This window comes from Vicia villosa, linkage group LG1 (assembly GCF_029867415.1).
Source record: "Vicia villosa cultivar HV-30 ecotype Madison, WI linkage group LG1, Vvil1.0, whole genome shotgun sequence".
NCBI lineage: Eukaryota > Viridiplantae > Streptophyta > Magnoliopsida > Fabales > Fabaceae > Vicia > Vicia villosa.
The window spans coordinates 1,387,311-1,410,231 of NC_081180.1; the positions used below are offsets into that span (position 1 = coordinate 1,387,311).

The window sequence follows — 22,921 nt, forward strand, 5'->3', positions numbered from 1 at the left end:
TTCAAATAAGCCAAGCCTCTATGTGTTATATACTATATAAACTTTATGTTAGAAAACAAAAATTCTAAGGATTCATAATGTCATACAAAATTGAATTAAGGTTGTGACTACATTTGTAACTACTCATTTGCTTTGAATCTAAAGAGAAAGACCACCGACAATGTTGAATCGGTTTGAGAATGAGTTACAAGATTTACTATCACTTCCTTACTCTACAAATGTTGCAGAAACTAAAAAATCAAGCTTAGAGAGATGTTCACTGGTGAATATTGAGTGAGTTTCAAGGATCATAAGAAAAGATGCAACTGATATTATATTTATGTAATCATTTTAGAATGATGTTACCTACACACACACTTAAGTTCATGACGCCGTTTGTAAATGTGTTAAAACCCTAACCAATAGAACCAAAAGGGAAAGCAAAATCTAAAGTTAGACAGATCTAACTTATTTCTAACTAAGTGTTGTCTAATGGTGATCCTACAAGTGAAATCATCGGCTGACAAATCCCCGAAGGCAAATTTGTCACCACAATAATTTCCTTCTCTATGAATGTGTGCTGACATATATCATGCCATTAGCTAGGGCCAAACAATTGTGCCATCTGTTATGAATTTGCAAAAGAACTCAACTTTGTGTCTTATAGGCCTAAGGTAGCAAGAGTGGATCCGTCTCAATCCAAGTAAATCGCCAATGGCTTTCATAAGCGCACTCAATTGCAATCATTATGCCTATGAACTCATCACTAGCACAAGAAGCTGCCCATGACAACCCCTGACAGCACCATCTATGTTGCATTTAAGCCAGTTCAACGGAAGAGGATGCCAAATAATTTCCATGATCTTCAGGGCCCTTGGAGGATGCACCATAATGTTGAAACTTTTAAGAATCATGAAGTCAATCATGGCAGGACCATAGCATAGCTTAGACAAGTTTCCTGAGCAAGAAGCTGAGGCAATGATATTTGTTAAGAACTGCTTGAAGTTGAAAGTTATGTCCTTAAATCTTTGCAAGTTATTTTTGTTTAAAGCTTTGCTAGGTTCTTGAACTCTAGTGACAAGGTTAGTAAACTACTCAATGTATTATTAATAAGTGTACAATAGGAGCACATGCTTTGTTTAGCAATGGACGGAGATATCACAACTCGCAAGTTCGTACAAAGCAAAATTCACTAATTTTATGAGCAAAAATTATAACATTAAAAAATGATGTAGAACATCGGCATATCCCCGATAAAAATCTGTTTCCGATAGCAACTTCAAATGACTCGGAACTGCAAGACCTATTACAATGATATATCATTCGGAATACCGATGTCAAACAATAAGTTTATAAACTGCTGATAGTAGAGACACTTACCAGTATTCCTATTCCAGTGCAAGGTTTCTTTTATTTTATGAAGTTGACGACAATCGAAGCTAGCTCATTTTGGTGATTAGTGTAGGGATGATCAGCTCCTTCTATGATATGTAATGTGTGGTTTGGTAGAATCTGAGCAAACTGATATGCATCTTCAACAGATATAATTGTGTCTGAAGAACCATGAACTGTGAGGACCCTGTCATATATGTTATGGATGATTTGAGATCATACTACAATGATATCATCCACTTTATAATAGTTCTTTAGAAGACCTCCACAAATTATGTATATATACTTTCTCAGGAAAAAAAACTGTGAAAAGAGGCAAAAGAGACGAGACAATATTTTTCTCTCACCTGCATTCTTTATCAATCTGAAGGCATGCTTCATGCATATTTGTATCTAAGCGATCCAGCAAACTTTCCAGAGTCACACGGTAATCAGAACTTCCTGCAACAGATAATGATCGTATAATAATAAAATTAGTGCGCTTATAGAAACAGAGAATGCCATGTCATGATTCATGTACCAGATCATATATGATGGTTTCCACCAGTTTCAAGTTTCGAACCCAATTGTTGTTAACTGCTGCTTAGATTTATCATTTCCCCCATTTTTGTATTTCCACTGTCCCCTTCTTTTTAGGTTTCTTTTGTTCACGGACATTTAAGAGAATGAAATTTGACAAAATTAGAGTATTGCAGCACACTCTTTTGGTTATAGGATAGAACAATCCCCAATTTCATATTTTAGAGTATCAAGCCACGATTACCGTGAAGCAATTAGGCTTCAACAATAAGTTCAAAGTACAAAAACAAGTGATCAAGAAAGACTGAATTTGTTAACTATTTACTACATCATGCTCCCTTGCTAACACGAATTGAAACTTATGTCTGATTAAAAGATAGGTTACCTGGGCTCTTCACGTCAATGAAACCATCCTCCTTAATTCTCTCCAAATAATCTTTTCCGAGGCGTTCTTCAATTCCTGTCTTCAGATCATAGCGTCCAGAGATATTGACAACTGCTTTGACGTCATTATATTTTGAAGCATAGAGAAGCACCACTCCAGCTCCTACATTATGATATAGATAAACTTTATGATAGTTCAACAAGTATGCATTCAGACTTGAAAAATATAATGTGAGAGGCAAAAGCTGCGCTAATAAGTCATGTTTCACCAATTACAAATGAAAAGAAAATGGCCACCAAGTCACTCATTCACATAGAGTAGGAGCATAGGAATTGAACCAATCTTACATATTCCGATATTTATTCACAGTACTTTTTGTACTAAATAGCATATTACAAGACAATATCGTTTTGTTCTAATTTCTCTATGCAATGGCACTATTGCTGCTATTTAACAACACCGCCGCATCATCATTCAATGTTTCTTATACAAATGAGCATATTTCATAAATGATTACAAAATCACCACCAAAACCGAAAAATGAAATCTTCAAATATTGCAGTGACCAGACGGATAACAAGCTAACACGCTAATATACCTGGACAAGGATAACAAGCTAATATACCTTTACTATGCCCAACAATTGCTGTGACCAGGCGGTTTAATCCACGAAAATGTTGAGTCACAGCATGTAAATCATCAGCCTCTCTCCGGTAGTAACCATACTGAAAGGAACCATCACTTTCCCTATGAATAAAGAACAAACTGCCGGTAATTCACACTACGACGACAACAATCAGTGTCACGACACCTGTAGCGATCAAAATCACGAAAGTACCGCGACGCGACCGTTTTTAAAAACTTTAAAGTAAAACTGCACTAAATAATTGATGGGTGAAGTAAAGTTACCCATTTCCAGAAAAGTCAAAGCGGAAAGAACTGATTCCAGCTTTTTCCAATGCAGCAGCAAGATTAACTAAGCTATTGGATTCCTGAACATAAAAAAACCTAAGCAACGAAATTGAAAACAAACAGAAAGGGATTGAATTGAAGGTGAATATAAGAAAGAAACAAACCTTAGAGGATCGGAAACCGTGGCATAAGATAACAATCTCTTTGGTTCCAGAATCATGCAATATGCCAACTAGTTTTTCACCGTGCTTATTGGGTATTACCACTCTCTTTTGCTCAAAACCTGAAGAAGCTATAGCTTTAATTTCTTCACCTGGGTTTTTTGCAGAGAGAGCCATGGTGAAGTTGAGGGCGCTTCTGGTTATTGGTTTGCGATTGGGGAGAATGGAAAATCGAAGGCGATGATGAAACGAGGAAGGAGTTATAGAAAGTGGTGAGTTTGAAAATAGTGAGAGTGAGTGACTGTTTTGTAGAACAAAGGTGTTCATTGCGGAAAGAGTTGCAAATTACAGATAGCACACTGTTATCTTTGAATATGACCAACCAAGTAATCACAAATTCAAGGAGTAAACCATAAAATCATTTCTCTAAACTCTCAAATAAGGGCCCGTTTGTTTTGGCTTTTTTTAAAAATGATTTTTATAGTGTTATCAAATTTTGGGAAAAAAAATTTTACAAAGAAACTTTTAATAAAAGCTTCAAATGAAAATTTTGTTTGAATAGTTATTCTTAAAATGTGATTTTAGATATTTCATCTATTTACGGGAAAAAAATTTGGATATCAAAATTTCAAAAAATCACTTAATTTTGAAGCTATTTTAAATAGATTTTCATAAAAATCATTTTTGAAATACAATTTTTTGAAAAAATTATGATTTTGACTAAGTCTTGGTCTTCAATTATGTATGTTTATGTTATAAGATGTCAAAATTAGTGTTTCATTTTAGAAAAAACGAATATAAAAAAACTTGTAATATTTTGAAAAACGGTTTTAGAAAATCTATTTTCAAAAATACAAAGAAAAAATCCATTTTTTTAAAGCTGAAACAAACTGACCCTAAGTCATGAGATTATTCAAAAGGAATAATCTCAACTTTTATATATTTAATTATTTATTAAATAATATATTTGTTTGTTATTTTTAAAATATTTTATACTAGTTATTTTTAGAATATTTTATATTAAGGGTAACCTTACCCAACTTTTTAAATTGGGCAAATAAGAATTCACCTATTCAAAATGTTCTAACTATTTTAAATTTTACTCAATAATCATTTGATTCTAACCATATTTTTAACAATTATTTATCTAATAATAAGATATTTTATCATCATTCGAATTTTTTTTGAGCAAACAATAATTTCATTCCAAAAAGTCAAGATTACACAAGCCGATCTAAAGATCCAGACCCAACAAACGGACAAGTGGACAAGACAACTAAGAAAATCAAACAAATCAAGTTATACTTTCATACAATGTCTAGCTAACTTTCGATTGGTATCTGCACGCCACAACATATTTTGAATTATCTCAGTGCTTCGAAGCTCCTTAGTGTTTTCATCTTCCTCCATCTTGAAAGCTTCATACTTATGGATTAAAGCAAGAGCCTTTGTCTCCTTGACTTGGGCATTACCTTCATGAGTCATCTTCAATGATTCAAAGATGTCATGAGCAATTTCTCTGTTTGTTATTTTCTCATATTCAGCATGAGAAATAGCATTCAGCAATATAGTTCTAGACTTGTGATGATCATTGAAGTCTTTCTTTTGAGCATCACTCATGGCTTGTCTAGACACTTTGACACCTTGAGCATTCACAGGATGTGTGTAACCATCCAGCACTAGATCCCATAAGTCACCATCTTGACAAAGAAAGTAACTTTCGAGTCTATCTTACCAGTACTCAAAGTTTTCACCATCAAAAACTGGTGGTCTATTATAGACATTAAAGCTATTGCTTCCATTACCATTGTTGTTTTGTTCAGGAGTAGGAGTTTATGAAGTTGTTTCAACCATATTGACTTTGTGTTTTTCTCCCTGAATCTTTTATCTAACACGGTTAAGTGCTTGCACCTAGAACCAGCGCTCTGATGCAAATTGAAGGATAGAAAAACACTTAGAAAGGGGGGGTTTTGAATAAGTGTGACTTCAAAAACTTGTAAGATAGAAACAATGAACACAATTATTTTTATCCTGGTTCGTTGTTAACGAAACTACTCCAGTCCACCCCCTTAGAGTGATATACCTCAACTGAGGATTTAATCCACTAATCCAACTGATTACAATGGTTATCCACTTAGAAACCTTCTGAGTCTTCTAGAGTCTACAGATCGCAACTTGATCACTCTAGGAACCTTATACAAACAATGTAAAATAATGTTTACAAGAGTTTAAATTGCTTCTAATAAAGCTGTAATCACAACAGTGATATTTCTCTTAAGTTCTAAGCTTAACACTCACTAAATATTACAAGAGTTTGTGAGGTTGAAGATGAAGTTCGTGAGATTTGATTTTGACAGCGTTTCAGTATTATGCACAAGTGTTCTACTTTGCTTCTGATCAGAACTTCTATTTATAGGCGTTGAGAGGAAATGACCGTTGGGAGCATTTAATGCTTTGCGTGAATAGTACAGCTCTGCATTTAATGTTTCACACTTTTGTCAACTACCTCGAGCCTTGCTTTTCCTGCTTTTCCTGACTTTGCCTTTTGTAGCTTCTAACGTTCCTTTTGTCAGTCAGAGATTGGACGTTTCAGGATTTCATCTTGTACTTTCTTCTGGACTCAGATTTTGTAGATAACAACGTTTGAATATCAAAGTCAACAGCTTGGTGCAGAGCATCTTCTTGTCTTCTGACTTTGAAGAGCTTGAGAGTGATACCAATCAGAACTTCAGTGTTTCTGCTTCTGACTTCGTTCTTCTGATGCTTTCATTTCATGTTCTGATTCTACTCGATCATCTTCTGATGTCTTGACAAAGCATGTTCTGATGAAGCCATCCAGAACTTCCAGAGTCAGTTGCTTCTGAGCGCTGATTTGTGCACACTGTTTATATATTTCCTTAAATGGAAAATGCAAAGGATTAGAGTACCACATTATCTTATACAAAATTCATATATAATGTTATCATCAAAACACAGAATATTGATCAGAACAAATCTTGTTCTAACACACACACACACACACACACACACACACACACACACACACACACAACACACACACACACACACACACACAACACACACACACACACACACACACACAACACACACACACACACACACACACACACAACACACACACACACACACACACACACACACACATATATATATATATATATATATATATATATATATATGGCTTAAATAGTCAGTTTTCTATGTAAGTTAGCTTGTTTTTTGTTTTCGTCCCTGTATCTTTTTCTTCCTGGATAAAGTCCTTAAATATTGAATTTCTTTTGGATTTAGTCCCTTAAACTAAAATCTGCAGGTTTCCTGCGGATTTTAACTTTAGGGACCAAAACCAAAAAGATTTTAACATTGAGGGATCATTCCCAAGAAAAAAAAGATACAGGCACAAAATAAAAAATGCGCCAACTTACAGGGACCAACCGACTATTTAAGCATATATATATATATATATATACCGACCTATAAGGCTTCATAGGCTTTTTTTAATAGCCTAAGCCTGACCTTTTTATTAAATAGGCTCAGCCTGGCCTGACTTTAAATAGGCTAGGCTATAGGCCCCTGTAGACCGGCCAGGCCTATTCCCATCCCTAATTGTTGCCCATTCCTCTCCTCATCTTTAGGTAAAACTTAAAACCACCCATACACCTAACTGCAATCCTCTTTGCATCTTTCTTCTTGATGAACATATTTATTTGATTTTCCATTCCATATTCTTTGACTGCATCTCTTATTGTTTCCTTGTTTGTAAACATCATTGCTAATTTGAAGACACATCCCTCACCACTCTTATAAGTCGGAAACTTTGCTATATCTTCATCATCATCATTGCCAATGGGTGTGTATAAATGATATTCATCTTCATAATCTACATCTTCATGTTGCAAATTGTTTCCACTAGAAACCTCACATAATGTCTCAGGAGGTAAACTTTGGTCCAATACATCTCCTCACATTCTTCACTATCCTCACAACAGTCATTATATTCACTAAGCTCATCTTCATAGTTAGTCTCGTTCACTTCAGGTTGGTCAAGCACATCTTCACAGTTAGGCTCATTCACTTTAGGTGGTCTAGCTCATCTTCACAGTTAGGCTCATTCACTTTAGGGTGGTCAAGCTCATCTTCACAATTAGGTTCATTCACTTCAGGTTGGTCAAACTCATCTTCACAGTTAGGCACATTCAATTCAGGTCGGTCAAGCTCATCTTCATAGTTAGGCTCATTCACTTCAGGTTGGTCAAACTCATCTTCACAGTTAGGCACATTTAATTCAGGTCGGTCAAGCTCATCTTCATAGTTAGGCTCATTCACTTCAGGTTGGTCAAACTCATCTTCACAATTAGGCACATTCACACCATTGCATTCTACATCATCATCAATGATATTATCTAATTCACTTGGATCCACGATCTTAGGAGGTGCAGAAACTTTGTGCTTAACATAAATATCTATCACCTTGTGGCCTACAACATCTTTGGCAATTGAAGCACTCTCTTATCATTTTTTAATGGCCTAAGACCATGTGTGAATCTGAATATAGGATTCCAATACCATAGATTCTTAATGTCTACATAACCCTGACTTTTAATTAATGCCTCCAGATTCATGTATGACATAAAATCAACATCCCACTTCCAATCCATCTCAGTTACCTATCCACTAACATACAACTTAACAGATTCACTTACAAATCTACCCCTATGATGGATTCTTAACCTAACTTTAGTCTCTTGACTTGACCTGAGAATTAATAATATTGAAATATGAATAAAATAAGTTAAACCAGCCACTAGGACCACAAACAAACACAAATAAACATGGTGGGCCACAACAGAAACTTAACATAACTAAACAACACAAATAAACATGATGGACCACACGTACAAAGTAACACAGTGCAATATAAAATAAGTGATTCTCGTTCACATTAAGCAAAAAATTCCAAAGGGGACAAGAAAACATACCTTAGGCAAAACTTCAGATGTCTATTACTCATTTTTAATCTCGTTCTAAGGACTTCAGATGTTCTTCGTTTCTCACAATGTGACTTTGTCATTCCAACGTGCTGGGTTTCAGGGAGCTGTTCTTCGTAGGGTTTCAGAGAGATATTCTTCGTTGGATGTGTAAGATTGTAACTGTGAGAATGAAAGTAAAAAGGAATTAGGGTTAACTCTTCAAGTAAGCTATTTAAGTTAATTTTAGATTATTAAAAAATGTTTTTCAATAATAAAAAATGATTTTTAAAACTTAAAATTAAATTCTGAAAGAAAAAATCCAAAATATCTGATGTGGTTGAACTGTTCACATGTCACGTCATTAATGAGACAGCCAGATGGAGAGGAGCCATGAAAATCCCAAGTGACATAAAGTTAGGGACTTAAAAGCTGAATTTTAAAATTGGAGGACTAATACTTAAGAAACTTGAAAATAGAGGGACCAAAAGTGCATTTAAGTCTTTAAAATATTATAACAAAAGTTTGCAATGTCATTACACATAATATAGTGTTAAACTTGACAAAGAAAGTTAAAGATCCAAAATAAGAAGCAAAATTGGAATGAAACTCCAAAAATGAACTCAAACATTTGACATGTAATGAAAATGAGGTGTGTTAGATAACAATTCAACGTGTTAATTGTATAGAACAAAATATGACATAAAATAATACTTAAACAAATACCTATGGAATGTTTTGAATACTCCCTTGAAAACAACATTAGTGGTAGCGTTAATAACTTGTTTATCTTTGTCATGAATAAGAATCTTAAGACATTGTTTAGTCTTAACTCGAGAAATTCATTTATACAATTGACCATGACTAAAAACAGTTTTTGGCAAATATAAATCGATATGGTCTAAAGATTTCCCCTAAGATTTGTTAATTGTCATTGCAAAAGAATTAATAATTGGGAATTATCTTCTCACCAATTTTAATATCCACTTAGAAAAAATGTGTATCTCTTCATCAGTACATTTAATTACACCACTTTGCAAGTGCATGTTCTTGGTAAGCTTGAGGACTTTGCAATGATCTCAAATATAAGAAGTATTGATTGTTGCATGGATAATATATGATTTACTACCTCTCGGTATAATGGAAAGTATTTGTTTGAAAGCACCACCAAAAATTATAACCTTTCCTCTGAAAATGATTTTAGAATCATGTGTATTTCCACTCATAATATCCTGTAAATACTTGTCAAGAGCCTCAAAGCAAAACTTGTTAGTCATATGAGCTTCATCCCATATGATCATATCTATCAACTTTAAAAGCTCAGCAAGTTTATCTCTTTTGTCAATGTTGCAAATGGAGTTTTCCAAAGTAGGTATTGGAATCTTTAAAGACCCCACTCTTTTGTTTTTCTACAGCCTCCATGACTTCATCAAAATGTTTCTTTTCTCATCTACAAATATCATCAGTGAAATAGAGTTATTATGATATAATTCTAACTAAAAAAGTATATAAATAAAAGAAAGTACATGTCACCTGTAAGAGTTGACGATAAATTTACATAAATCTCTTTTTGAGCAAGAGGATCATATTGTCTCTCTTCATAAATAAGTCAGTTTCCTATAAAGGAAAGAACAAAATCTTTTGGATATGGCATTGACTTGTAGTCCTTCAAACTTTACTTATTATTTTTAACAATGTTTCAATAGCCATCAACGTCAGTTGTTGTTTTTCTTTATCAGTAAGTGTCAGGAGTAAATTAATGGTAAATTCATGTGTTAATATAAGTGATTTCTTCTCTAAACTAATGCAAATTGTGATAAATCCATAGGTTTTTATTAAGAATTGAACTGAACAAGTTTAGTTCGTGCGTAAAGCAAATCGAATCACTTGTGGGTGTTATTGTTGCAGGTTTAGAGCTGAATTGAAGCTTGAGAAGAACATGAGGAGGAAAGAGAGCTGGAAGTCTCAAAGGCAGAAGAAAAGGATGGAAATTGCAAAGAGCGCGCCGCGAGAGTCCTAGAGCGCGCCGCGAAAATGTCTCTGTTTTGAAGCGCGCCGCGCCAGTCCGATGCCGCGCCGCGGCCTCGGCGTTAAAAGCCCAAAAATTCTGTTTAAAAGCCCTAGCTTCCAAGAGAAAAAGGGTGGTTAGAGAACTTTTGGGAAGAGCGAAATTAGGAGAGCATTCTGAGTTTGCAATCAAGAACAACAATTGAAGGCCAATTCTTTACCAATTGAAGACATTCCATTGATGAAGATGAATCCCTCTATTAATTCTTGTGTGTTCTTCATGTCTATGGAGAGCTAAATCCCTCTTGTTGAGTCTAAGGTAGTAGTTAACCTATGAATATACATTACCATTGATTAATTCCTGTGAACAATTGTTTGAATTTATTATCAATAAGAAACCTTGTTTTAATTTACATCATTGTTGAATCTTCGATCGAAAGAGAGGATTTTTACTTTTGCCCTAGGTTACTATATTGGTTCAATTATAATTTGCAGAGATGGAATTGTGATTGGGTTTTCATAATTATCGTTCTTAATTACTATTATCGATATTGATATTTGGAGAGATCGAATCTCATACCGGTAAAAGTTTATCTAATTTGATTTGCAGACATGGAATCTTATTTGAGGATAAGTGAAGATAATGATTCAAAGGATTGTTCTATTGTGAATTAATTGATAATTGTATAGGATTAGGTTGATGAACCCTAAAGGCTCAACATCTTTCTTTACTTGTTAACACAAAGTCCTTTACTTGCTTTTATTTTATTATTTGTTTTTGATATTAGAAGTATAAAACAAACCAAACTCAATTTTCCTAACTCAAAATAAACAACTATAGAACGGCAGTGATATTAACCAATCCCTGTGGATACGATATATTACCGAAAATATTTACCCAAAAATATTTACCGAAAACATGCACAATTTTTAGTTCCGTGAAAGCATGAACCGTCGAGCCATGCGACGTTAAACGAAGCACTTTGTGGGAGGTAACCCACACTTCTAATGTTTTGTTTTGGTTAGCTTTTATTTCAGGAAATAATCAGGGAACCCGTCTGGTGAAAGCTAGGAGGCAGCAATTAATATTGCGTTACTCTCTGTAAGTCACCCTCTCGGACTTGTTACGAAACATTGAGGTCAATGTTTAGTTCAAGTTTGGGGGGTGGAGCTATTTATTTTTGAATTGTTCAAATTTTCTGTTTTTTTTTATTATATACTCCCAGTTAGAGTAAGTAGTCCCATAACAAAACGAGAATCTCAAGCGAAGTATCAACAAGGAAGCAACATGTATGAAAGTGGTAGGAAGTGAATGTTCAAACTTTTTCAGTTTCACTTTCTTTTTCAATAAGTAACAAAGCAGGTATGAATTTTCAAACTCAAACTCTTAATGTGTGCAATGAAACTTAAGGTGTTAGTAAATACTGTCAGAAGTTCTTTATGGTACATTGTTTATTGGATCAGCTTAGCCTTAACCATTGTGAGGAAAGCTTTCCATTGTTTACTATATGCAGGAGACCATCAATTATTTTGACTTGTTCGTATCATGCTAAACCGGTTGTTGCATCGTCTGTGGAAATCTGTGGAAGTGATTTAGGCAATTGTTTGAATTTGAGAGTTCTTTTAGCCGACTCCACCGTAAAAATTATTTTCTTCTGTGAGAGTGTGATCCTTTGCTAACCATTCTTTGAGCCTGAGGTCAAGATAAGCATCATAATATGCACCAAGGAAAATACCTGGTGAGTTTTGATCTCAATAAAAAGTTTTGTTCTGGACCATCAACCATAAAATAAGGTGATGTGTTTTCTCTTTGACCTTTTTAGAAAGTAGGGGAGCATTCATATAATCTGAATACAGGTTGATCTCCAAGTTGGGGAGAGTCACATTCAAAAGAAGAGTAAGTACTTATGGCAATCGGTGAAAGATAAAAAAGTCGTAGCTTGAAGAAAAAAAAAAGAGAAGTAACAACGTTTGAATATAACGATTGTTGAAAAAAAAAAAGTGAAAAAGAAAAACCAAGCTACGAATGGAAAAAAGATGAACGGATGAGAGAATTAAAGTTATAGAGAAGAAGGAATGAGTTATGATTTGGATGCTTCCCTAGATTAGGAACAACCCTTGACTATCTTCTTTTCTTTGAATCTTAAACCACATTACAACCCGAGAAAGACCTTCTGATTCGCAGATTCCACAAGACTTGATGCTAACAATTTGGTGAACGTATGATATGGATCTTTGTTGATTTAATTGTTTGGATGAGTGTTTAACCCCTCTTTTATTCATCATACTTTTTGATGAGAGTGATTAGTGCTGATTCAATTACAATTGTGTAGTGTCTTGAACTTCTGGAGGTAATTTGCTTTCAAAATTTGTTTCATGTGTATATTCTGAGTTTGCAGGTAGAAGAGGAGTATTTGACTTAGTTACTAGATTGAACCACTTGAGAAAAACTTTTTGAAAAACTTGTTGCGCGATTGTCGGTAAACTTGGCTGGAGGTAAGTAATTTTGTTTAGGGACAAACAAAACTCTAAGTTGGGGAGAGTTTGTCAGGAGTAAATTAATGGTAAATTCATGTGTTAATATAAGTGATTTCTTCTCTAAACTAATGCAAATTGTGATAAATCCATAGGTTTTTATTAAGAATTGAACTGAACAAGTTTAGTTCGTGCGTAAAGCAAATCGAATCACTTGTGGGTGTTATTGTTGCAGGTTTAGAGCTGAATTGAAGCTTGAGAAGAACATGAGGAGGAAAGAGAGCTGGAAGTCTCAAAGGCAGAAGAAAAGGATGGAAATTGCAAAGAGCGCGCCGCGAGAGTCCTAGAGCGCGCCGCGAAAATGTCTCTGTTTTGAAGCGCGCCGCGCCAGTCCGATGCCGCGCCGCGGCCTCGGCGTTAAAAGCCCAAAAATTCTGTTTAAAAGCCCTAGCTTCCAAGAGAAAAAGGGTGGTTAGAGAACTTTTGGGAAGAGCGAAATTAGGAGAGCATTCTGAGTTTGCAATCAAGAACAACAATTGAAGGCCAATTCTTTACCAATTGAAGACATTCCATTGATGAAGATGAATCCCTCTATTAATTCTTGTGTGTTCTTCATGTCTATGGAGAGCTAAATCCCTCTTGTTGAGTCTAAGGTAGTAGTTAACCTATGAATATACATTACCATTGATTAATTCCTGTGAACAATTGTTTGAATTTATTATCAATAAGAAACCTTGTTTTAATTTACATCATTGTTGAATCTTCGATCGAAAGAGAGGATTTTTACTTTTGCCCTAGGTTACTATATTGGTTCAATTATAATTTGCAGAGATGGAATTGTGATTGGGTTTTCATAATTATCGTTCTTAATTACTATTATCGATATTGATATTTGGAGAGATCGAATCTCATACCGGTAAAAGTTTATCTAATTTGATTTGCAGACATGGAATCTTATTTGAGGATAAGTGAAGATAATGATTCAAAGGATTGTTCTATTGTGAATTAATTGATAATTGTATAGGATTAGGTTGATGAACCCTAAAGGCTCAACATCTTTCTTTACTTGTTAACACAAAGTCCTTTACTTGCTTTTATTTTATTATTTGTTTTTGATATTAGAAGTATAAAACAAACCAAACTCAATTTTCCTAACTCAAAATAAACAACTATAGAACGGCAGTGATATTAACCAATCCCTGTGGATACGATATATTACCGAAAATATTTACCCAAAAATACTTTCAACAGTAAGTATCAAACCGATGTTAGAAAAATAAGTAAAAGTTAAACCAAACATTAATTAAATAAAGGAATAACAACAAAAAATCCAATGAAAAACAAAGTACCTGGATTGCTTGTCAACATACATTGTTCATAAAGAATTCCATCAGATAAGTACATCCAAGTATTATTCCAAACATGTTATGGTCTATTCATGGATGATTAAAGCAACGTAGTCACAAATAACTTACGTAAAAAATACCATAACCCCAAACATGTGCCTCTTTTATAGCCTCCATAAATTATCTGTTATCTTGTAGGAATCCCACTGCAAACTACATGGAATGCCTCACAATCTCATCTCAGATAGAGATCCCCTATTTATCAGCAAATTCTGGCGCGAGTTGTTCTCCTTAGGCGGCACCAAGTTACGTAAGAGCACGAATTACCACCCAGAAATTAATGGCCAAACCGAGGTTTTCAATAGAGTTTTAGAACAATATATTCGTTCTTTCGTACACCTCAAACCTTCCCAATGGTTATTATGCAAAGCAACTCTTAATAACCACGACGCCTCCAGGATAAAACAACCTAGTTCTATACTATACAATTACTACTTGCACAGTAGATAATCGGTCTATAAATACACCCTCAGATGGTACTAAGACCATTCAAATATGGTATAAATACCATCTCAGTATCTGGTATAACGACCAGTCGTAGTAATTTCTCAAACCAAGAGAAATCTCAATAATTCTCTAAAGAGAATCCAAGAAAAAATTATACTTGATAATTTCTCAACTCAAATGAGGAGAAATTAACATTATTCTCTAAGGAGAATTCAAGAAAGTACTCGAAAAATTCAACGAGTAGAAAGAAAGGGGAAGAAGTTGGCGCTTTGACAATTCGAAAGACGCAGAGTTATAAGAGTGAGGAAGGAAAAACTCAAAGTAAGTTTTTGGTGTGTTTTGGAATGAAACAAGTGACTTCCTTATATAATAAAGTAAACTAGCCTAGATTTCTAATCTAAGCGACGTGGGTCTAAGAAATTTTTTCAACTAACACACAATGTGGGACTTGACTTAGGAACTTTTTCAATTCATCTCCCTATTTTGGAATATTGACATAATGTTCCAACAATACCTCATATACCAAACTCTCTAAGCATTTCTATGACCCTTCAAAATCCTACATAAAATTGGAAAAGTTGCCTACCGCCTTAACCTCCCACCCAACTGCAAAATCATCCAATTTTTCACTGCTTCCTCCTCAAACTACACCATGGTCCCATCCCATCAACCACCAATATACAACCTCTCTAAATAGATAACCACGTATTATCACACCATTATCCATCCTTTGCACAAAACTTGATTACTCAATAAACCCCCCGGTGAAAGTCACGTTAGTCAAATGGTCTGGCTTAGCACCAGAAGACACCATCTGGGGATTGTGGGACTCTACTCTGTTTACCACCTTGAGGACAAGATATTTTGGATGCATCAGGGGATGTTAGCAGCAACTCAGGCCCCGAAACAACAATAACAAACAGACTCAAGAGAACAAATTCACAAGCCCAAAAGGTTAGAAGATTGTGTCTAAGTACAACCAAGATATTTCCCACAGAAAGAATACGAAGATTCTAAAAGTTGTTAGAATTTACATTTAGATTTTATTAGCTGTCATAGATTCTCCACTACTAGATTTGGTAGAATCCGTTTTTGTAACCAGCCATTAGATTTATACTCTATGGCTATAAAATGGGATCAATATCATAAATGAAAGCAAAAAAATTAAATTAAAATCTCACTTCCCTTCTAAAATTCTAAGGAGGATTTCCTTGTCCTACCAATTCAAGGAGAAAAACCCTAACAGAATCACAAAAAATAAATCCCCTTCAAATTTTAAAAAAAAAATTAGAAAAATGCTAACGAGCTTTTCCGAAACACTGAATAAGAGATTAAAAAATTAAATTGAATATTCGTTAAAAAAATTTAAAAAAATAAGTTTTTTGAAAAAATATTTGAGGGAAAAAAATCATTTATGCTATTTATGGAGAAAAAAAATTTGGATATCAAAATTTCAAAAAAATCATTTAATTTTGAAGCTATTTCAAATAGACTTTCATAAAAATCATTTTTGAAATACAACTTTTTTGAAAAAATTGCGATTTTGACAAAATTTTGGTCTTCAATAATGTTTTTTTATGTTATAGAATGTCAAAATAAGTGTTTCATTTTAGAAAAAACGAATATTAAAAAAATTGTAATATTTTAAAAAATGGTTTTGAAAAATCTATTTTCAAAAATATAGAGAAAAAATCCAAACTGGTCCAATATATGCCACAAACCCGCACGAATATTTGCGTAGTTATTATAAATTTATAGAGTAGTGCTATTTAGTACGAAGCAATTTGATGAAGAAATGCAAGAATGAGTATGTGTCACTATTTTAATGGTAAATTTTAAATTAATTTTAAATTTAACTTCCTTTTTAATAGGAATCATGGAGTTGTGGTGATAATAGATAGTTGTGATCTATTCTTGCATTTCTTATTTTTCCACTTTCTTACTGATAAGCATTTTCCAAATTTATAATGAAATCCCGCAACATAAAGTTTTTTGAAAATGACACATGGCTCCACCACCACGTGATTATAAAAGTGAACCAACCAGTTCGATTTACACATTTACTATGGTTGATAGTCCTCCCAGTCCCCATGAATATCTTTCTCTATCTAGTAATGTTTCTTAGTCACTTGTCTTACTTCCAATATCAACCAACCACCTGCTACAAACTAAGATGCAGTACTATACTGTCGGTCTAAGAGACAATTAAAATAAATTTCATCTGATAACAGATTTACACTTAAATAAACGAAAGGGTACACTTCATGAAGCATAGTGTGAAAATGAAAATGTTTTTAAGGCTAAAAGGACATTCATTATTATGGTTTTAAAAGAGAATGTGCACTCATACACAAAAACATATACATGAAACACTAAAACTAAAAATAAGTGATTTTAAAAGAATAATAAATAAATCTCTACAAAATGGAATCTTTACACAGATGGAAATGCACATATAAGGTGCGTTGACCATAGCTAATACTAAGAAACTTGGACGACTAATGGTATTGTGAGACCAATTATTGATTGATGTTGCATTCTCGCAAATACACAATATTATAATCGACATACTTCGACCAATAACCACGAAATTTTGGAATGCTTATCTCAAGCCATGGTTTAATGTTTCCATTATAGTGTATCACAGCAGCCCTTTCAATATCTTTTAGGTTGACATTGGGGTTGTAGCCAAGGCCCAAGACGTGCCAAGATCGGTTCAGCGGGAAAGTGCGTTTCCAGAATGTTATTAGACCGGGTGGCAGGGTTCCTAACTTCCATAGTTGTCTATTATGATTCTGTAGTCAGATTAATTAGAGAAGAAGAATCGTTAAGATTAAAGACAGCAATGAAAATTGGAAAGAAATGAGACAAGTTAACAATATATGTATGCATTTCACTCAATTTTGTGATGTTTTTGAAAAATAAACTGAAGTGTGTGCTTACCAGCTTCTGCCAGTTATGGTACACCTCTGTGATGTTTTGTTTCTTCCATTCGACTAGATCAAAAACATTCATACCATATGCCCATCCACAAGCACGAGGGTCGAAATTCTTTGCAATAAGAGGATTTGAGAAGTTGAGGTAACGATCAAACCGATGAAAACTTTCTGTACAAGTTTCGACAGCACCATTTACGTTTCCCTTCAAGTTTATTGACCAAAGACCAGTAAGATCCTTCTGCACAATTACATCGTCATCCAAAAACAGCACTTTCTTGAGGTTCGGAAATATTTCAGGCAAGTAGAAGCGGAGGTGGTTCAACATAGATAAATACTTAGGATTCCGAAACTTGAGGTTTGAATCAGAAGAAGCACGGTGAGCCTTAAAGTAATAGTCTATCATTGAAGGAGAATTTAACTGCTTAAGAACTGGACTGTAACTCGAATTCAACCATGCAAAATCTTCAATGTTTTGAACTTGAACTGTCGCCTTTCCAGGTAGATTTGCCAAAAACCACATCCTCATTGCCGCATAATTGAGCCTATCAGTTACAATGTGGAAAACATGTTTGGAGGAATCCTGAAAATTATTAAAACTACATTATCATTTATGCTCATCAGAAAGAAAAATACCACCATTATATTGTTTGTAACGGATTAGTTTTATCTTTTCATTTTTTATTCATCACTAGGGACAAATAAAATGACAAATTAGTTTGTTAAAACATTAAAGAATAGTAATTTAACTGCAAAAATATACTATAGCAGATTACTTTATTTGGTGTTCAGTTTCATAATCCTGGCGAATAAAAACAACTCAGGAAATTTCCCCGTGAAAACAACTTACCTTAGCATGGGCAACAGTAGAATTCACAACAACAGCAGTTGCCAATATGTTATCTGAGAATATTGCATAATGGTATAGTCCAGGATCTTCTAACTTCTCTTGATTGGGGAATTGTTGCTGAGAAGAGTTCAAGTTATAGTATTCAGTTGTAAGGCGTAACGGAAGACAATGGAGACCTTTAGGCAGTGTTTTAGCTGTCAACTGTGTTAAAAACAAGGTCTGTTTCTTGTGCACGCGAAGCTGGTCCTCTGATGAGTGGAGCATAGCCCTAAGCTTCTTCACAGATGTGCCACAATCATCTTGAATTTGCCTTCCTTTCATCAATGATTGCTCCATTATCTTCATTCTCTCATTTGCACTGCATTAGTAGAATTACAAGCATAAGTTTAAACTGTGAATAAAATGTAGATCAGTACAGACCCGAACTATTCAACGTATTTATATGCTACTTTTGAATAAAGCTAAATATGAAATAACTAACTTAATAGCTCTAACAAAATTGGAAAACCTGGTGACATGTACAACAACATACATTCATAAAAGCTCACTTACTTCCTTGGCAAGTCGGAATCTTTGCTTGCCTCTCCAATTGTTCGTGAAACTTCCTTTACCCGTAACCGAAGCTCCCGAGTGAGATGGGGAATGTTCCTAACTGCCTGAAGGGAAAGAAAAACTTTAGCTTGGATGAGCTGATCCTTTAGTTTCCGAACCCGAGCATCAGGCGGTGTTTCGTCACTATGCTTGATATTGTTTACTTTGCTAGAAGATTCAATAAGCTGTTTCCCTTGCTTATTAAGCTGAAAGAAGATGCACCAAATTTATAGAAAAAACTTTTCATCAGTATTGTGGTTGGTTTTTCTTCATTACATTAATGTAATTTTCAGAGACGTATGAAAAAAAATGAATGTTGATGGCAACACTCATTTGTTATTTTTCCATGTTAACGGAGCTAGCCATGTATGGAAGGAAATGACTGAAGTTATACACGTACAGTCCTAAAACCATGACCATAGATAGAGTTCCAATAAAAGAAACTATAAAATTTATTAATCGATAGTTAGATATAACTTCTATTCTTTCTAATTGTTTCAAACTCAAATTCTTACTTGAGACAATATAAAATACATATTTATCAAAGTTAAAACAAGAAAGAGACGGAAGGAAAGATTGAATCCAATCAACATGCCTGCGTTCGTATTTACTCTGCCATGATAGTACCTATATAAAGTAACTTTGTGTCACAAGTGCATACAAAGATGCATTCAGCCCTGCATTCATCATGGCGACACACACCTTCACATTTAGATTACTGTTACACTAAGTCGTCAACTTGGCTTGACTATGGATATTAAACACAAACAGATGTTCTCAGTTCTTTCAGAATTAAGAATTGTGTTTCAGATATCAATACAAACTGTCAGATTTTACACTCATAATAGGAAAACCAATTAAAGCAAAGTATACTAAATACTATACTTGATAAATGATGCACATCCAATCTTATAAATAGACATGCATAATTTTCCTTAACATGATCAGAAACCTAAGGAAAGTTTTATACCCTTAATGAACAAAAAGTAACAATCACAAGCAAAACACGAGGTAAATATGTCACTTACTATAACTTCAGATGCTTGATCAGAAGCATTAGATGATTTAGTAAGTTTCTCATCATTGTCATCAGCATCAATAGCATCTTCCTCATCTGTCACCTGTTTGATCGAGTTTTCCCCTTTAACTCGACCTTCCTCATTCGTAGCTGACAATACCCTGGATACTACACGTTCCCCTGATTTCACAAAATACAAATCTAGGTCAATCAAACAATTAGAATAGACAGCAATATAAACTGCAACAACTGTTAAGTATGGCTCATTGTTTGTTCATTGTTTGCATTTATCGTTTCTTTACTCTTTCTAACAAAAATAATCAAACTGAAGAACCGAGAACATACCTCGAAGCAAATTGTTACTGTTTGAAAAGTTCTCTGAATATACAACACCAATCGGTTCCTTAACGATGGTAGAAGTCTCCTATTAATAATTTGAGAAATTTCAACAAAAAATCATCAAGAATTCAATTTAATTCATCAATAAATGCAACTATGCATATAAATTTCAACAAGAAATCATTAAGAATTTAATTTAATTCATCAATACATGCAACTATCCACATAAATTTCTTCACAAAACTAAGAAATTTCACCTGAGGTAGCAAATTCAAATGGCCAGAACCTACTCCACCGACAGCCTAACAAGAGAAATTCAACAAATTCAGAGATCTCAATCTAAGAAAAATCACAAAAATATATAAAAAAATACAAACAAACAAAAAACTTACAAAAGTAGTTACATCTTCAACAAACTCCTGCTGAGCTGCAGAATACACACAAACAAAGAATTCAGGTTATTGCAAAAATATGAAACTAAAATTGAGCAAGAAAATGACGAGAAAGAAACACACCGGAGGAGTAATTGAAGGTTGTAAGACGATCAGTGTAAAGCAGAATCGGAGTAACAACAGTAATACAAAGCAACAGAATCACAATACTTCTAGTAGTAACCATTTCTACAAAATCCAAAACCCTAAAACTTTCAAATTACAGTACAATCCAACTTTGCAATGCTCGGATTCAATTTCAGAGAAATGAAAGGAACAAACCGACTTAGTTACAAATCTGAGAATTTCAGAGAATGCAATTTGAGGTGTAAAAGCATTGTGAATTTCAAAGCTTGAAGTATTAATTTGATGTCACAAGTTTCAGAAGAAGAAGATGATGAAATAATGATATAGCAGAAAAAAAAATGTAATGGAAATTTATGAGTGTAAGAGTGAGTGCGCGTGAGTGCGCGCGTGTGCACTGTGTTTTTGTCTCAATTAAGCAAAAGACAAATTAAGATTAATTAAGAAACTGTATCCTTTAATAGTAATATGCGTGATTATTATTGAGTTAATTAAACTGTCACTGTTCATAAAACGCGTGCTTTTTTAATGTGAAATGTTAAATTATTAAATATAACTATACATAGAAATATTGTTTAGATAAATGCGTATCCGATTTATAAAAAACTTGTCTTTTTAAGGTAAAGTTTTGATTTTAATATTTATATATAGGGTAATGCTAATGTGTGTCCTAAGGGCACAAGTTAAGAAACTCATAAATAGAAAGTTTGTAATGAAAAAAGTAATAAAAAACATTAATTATAAGTTTTTAATGAAAAAATACACAATTTCCAAGTAACTTTTTCTAAACCTAGCTCTTAACTTGTGCCCTTGGGGCACAAGTTAGCATTACCCTAATTTTAAACCATTGTCCTTAATTATTATTGGTTACATATATATTTTGTCATAAATGCACAATAAAATTTAGTGACTTAAAATAATGTGCAGAATATTAATTAGGAATAAAATTGGTAAAATTTAATTAATGTTGCATTGAAAAAGACAATTTTTTAATCTTAAAAAACTACTCCCTCCGTCCTAAATTATAAGAGAAAAAAATAAAATCACGTTTATTAAGAAAAGTAAAAACACATTCATTTAATTTATGGTTTTTTTGAAATAAAGTGGCTTTGGAAGATGTAAAAAAAATTCTAATTGGTTGTTGGTTATAGAAATGATGAGAGAGAATGTAAGTTAAATGCAATTTGCATTTAATTTTACCTTGAAAGAAATAAAAGATGATTTTTTCTCTTATATTTTGGGACAAGAAAAATGCATTTTTTTCTCTTATATTTTGGGACGGAGGGAGTACTTATTTTAATACCGAGAGAGTATATTTCAAGTATTGCGAAAGTGAAATAGTTCAAAAATTCTAAAAAAAAATGATTTGTGGAATTAAAAAACAATATAAATAACATCAATTTAAAATTAATATATCAAACAATATATGCAAAACTACAAGAAAATTAATGGTATTGTGTATATAATTTGTTAATCTAATTCGAGCACACTAATTTACTACGGGAAGAAAGTAGTTTTGACTATTATAACTCAATGATTGTTATAAGAGATCATGAAAAAATAGTCTTTCAAAAATAATGAATCATACAACTCATGAGATTAGTGTTTTTCGATCTTCTTAGATACTTACAGGGCCGGTCCCGACTTTCTAAAGGTTCAGGGCAAACCAAAAAAATGGACACTGATTTTTACTCGCCTCTAAATTGAAAAAGACTTTTAGAGACAAGTTCAAAAATATGAAGTTTTGGATGTTTCTAACAACAAATTTTTTTTAATGCGAATAAGAGCTTCTAACAAAAATTGGATGATAAATGAGTTAATTATACAATAAACTTTTAAATATTTAATTATAATATATAAATAGTCTCTAAAATTTATATTAAAATAAACTAGTGTGTATACCCGTGCGAGGCACGGGTTTAAATTTAATATGATTGATTTCGTCAGTAAGACTATAACGAAATTCAAAATAACCATATAATGATTAGTATACTCACGACTTTA

The 22,921-nt window shown here is 33.5% G+C and overlaps 1 protein-coding gene and 1 pseudogene across 2 annotated transcripts; both read right to left on the minus strand.

Moving 5' to 3' along the window:
- Nucleotides 1-1,049: 1,049 nt before the first annotated feature.
- On the minus strand, nucleotides 1,050-3,737 carry LOC131626227 (uncharacterized; annotated as a pseudogene).
- Nucleotides 3,738-16,959: 13,222 nt separating this feature from the next.
- Nucleotides 16,960-21,285, minus strand: LOC131626237 (probable galacturonosyltransferase 4). Of its 2 annotated transcripts, none has more exons than XM_058897079.1 (10): nucleotides 21,116-21,285; nucleotides 20,918-21,022; nucleotides 20,795-20,829; nucleotides 20,660-20,704; nucleotides 20,409-20,487; nucleotides 20,074-20,243; nucleotides 19,007-19,251; nucleotides 18,455-18,812; nucleotides 17,612-18,187; nucleotides 16,960-17,463 (listed from the first exon to the last, which is right to left on the minus strand). In XM_058897079.1, exons 2-10 carry the CDS (start codon nucleotides 21,018-21,020, stop codon nucleotides 17,188-17,190), a joined length of 1,887 nt encoding a protein of 628 aa, XP_058753062.1. In that variant the 5' UTR covers nucleotides 21,021-21,022; nucleotides 21,116-21,285; the 3' UTR covers nucleotides 16,960-17,187. The 2 variants fall into 2 exon arrangements, with proteins under 2 accessions (XP_058753062.1, XP_058753059.1); XM_058897076.1 differs by having other exon boundaries at nucleotides 20,918-21,039.
- Nucleotides 21,286-22,921: the final 1,636 nt, after the last annotated feature.

Bases quoted from the DNA above. Each gene is read 5' to 3' on its own strand.
- LOC131626237 (XM_058897079.1), bottom strand. From the start codon at position 21,020: ATGGTTACTACTAGAAGTATTGTGATTCTGTTGCTTTGTATTACTGTT. The intron at 19,252-20,073 runs GTAAGTGACATA...ATCTTCTTTCAG, and splicing joins ATCAAGCATCTGAAGTTATA to CTTAATAAGCAAGGGAAACA. The intron at 18,813-19,006 runs GTAAGTGAGCTT...CTACTAATGCAG, and splicing joins GATTCCGACTTGCCAAGGAA to TGCAAATGAGAGAATGAAGA.